Source organism: Nestor notabilis, unplaced genomic scaffold, assembly GCF_000696875.1.
Source record: "Nestor notabilis isolate BGI_N333 unplaced genomic scaffold, ASM69687v1 scaffold17456, whole genome shotgun sequence".
Lineage (NCBI taxonomy): Eukaryota > Metazoa > Chordata > Aves > Psittaciformes > Psittacidae > Nestor > Nestor notabilis.
In genome coordinates, this window is record NW_009932567.1 from 1 (window position 1) to 233 (window position 233).

Below are 233 nucleotides of genomic sequence, written 5' to 3' on the forward strand. Positions count from 1 at the left end.
CCGCACACACGAGGGGTGGCTGGAGCAGCGCTGCTGAGGGCAGCACAGCCTGGCTGTGGCCAGCCCGGCCTCCCTTTGCTTTGCAGTGAAGCAGGAGGGGCTGCGCTTCGTGGAGCAGGAGCTGCAGAACATCACGGTGTCAGACCTGCACGGGAAGGAGGGACAGTTCCACTACAACATCAGCCAGTGAGTGCCACCCGCTGCCCGCGGCTCCCCTGGACGCGGTTTCCCCC

At 66.5% G+C, this 233-nt stretch overlaps 1 protein-coding gene across 1 annotated transcript in view; it reads left to right on the forward strand.

Moving 5' to 3' along the window:
• Window positions 1-86: 86 nt before the first annotated feature.
• PLTP (phospholipid transfer protein) overlaps window positions 87-233 on the forward strand; it is a gene marked incomplete at both ends in the record, with an annotated part of 2,062 nt that continues 1,915 nt past the window's right edge. Inside the window, one exon of the mRNA XM_010016471.1 lies at window positions 87-186. Coding sequence (XP_010014773.1) covers window positions 87-186 — 100 coding nt within the window. The remainder of the gene's footprint in view (window positions 187-233) is intronic.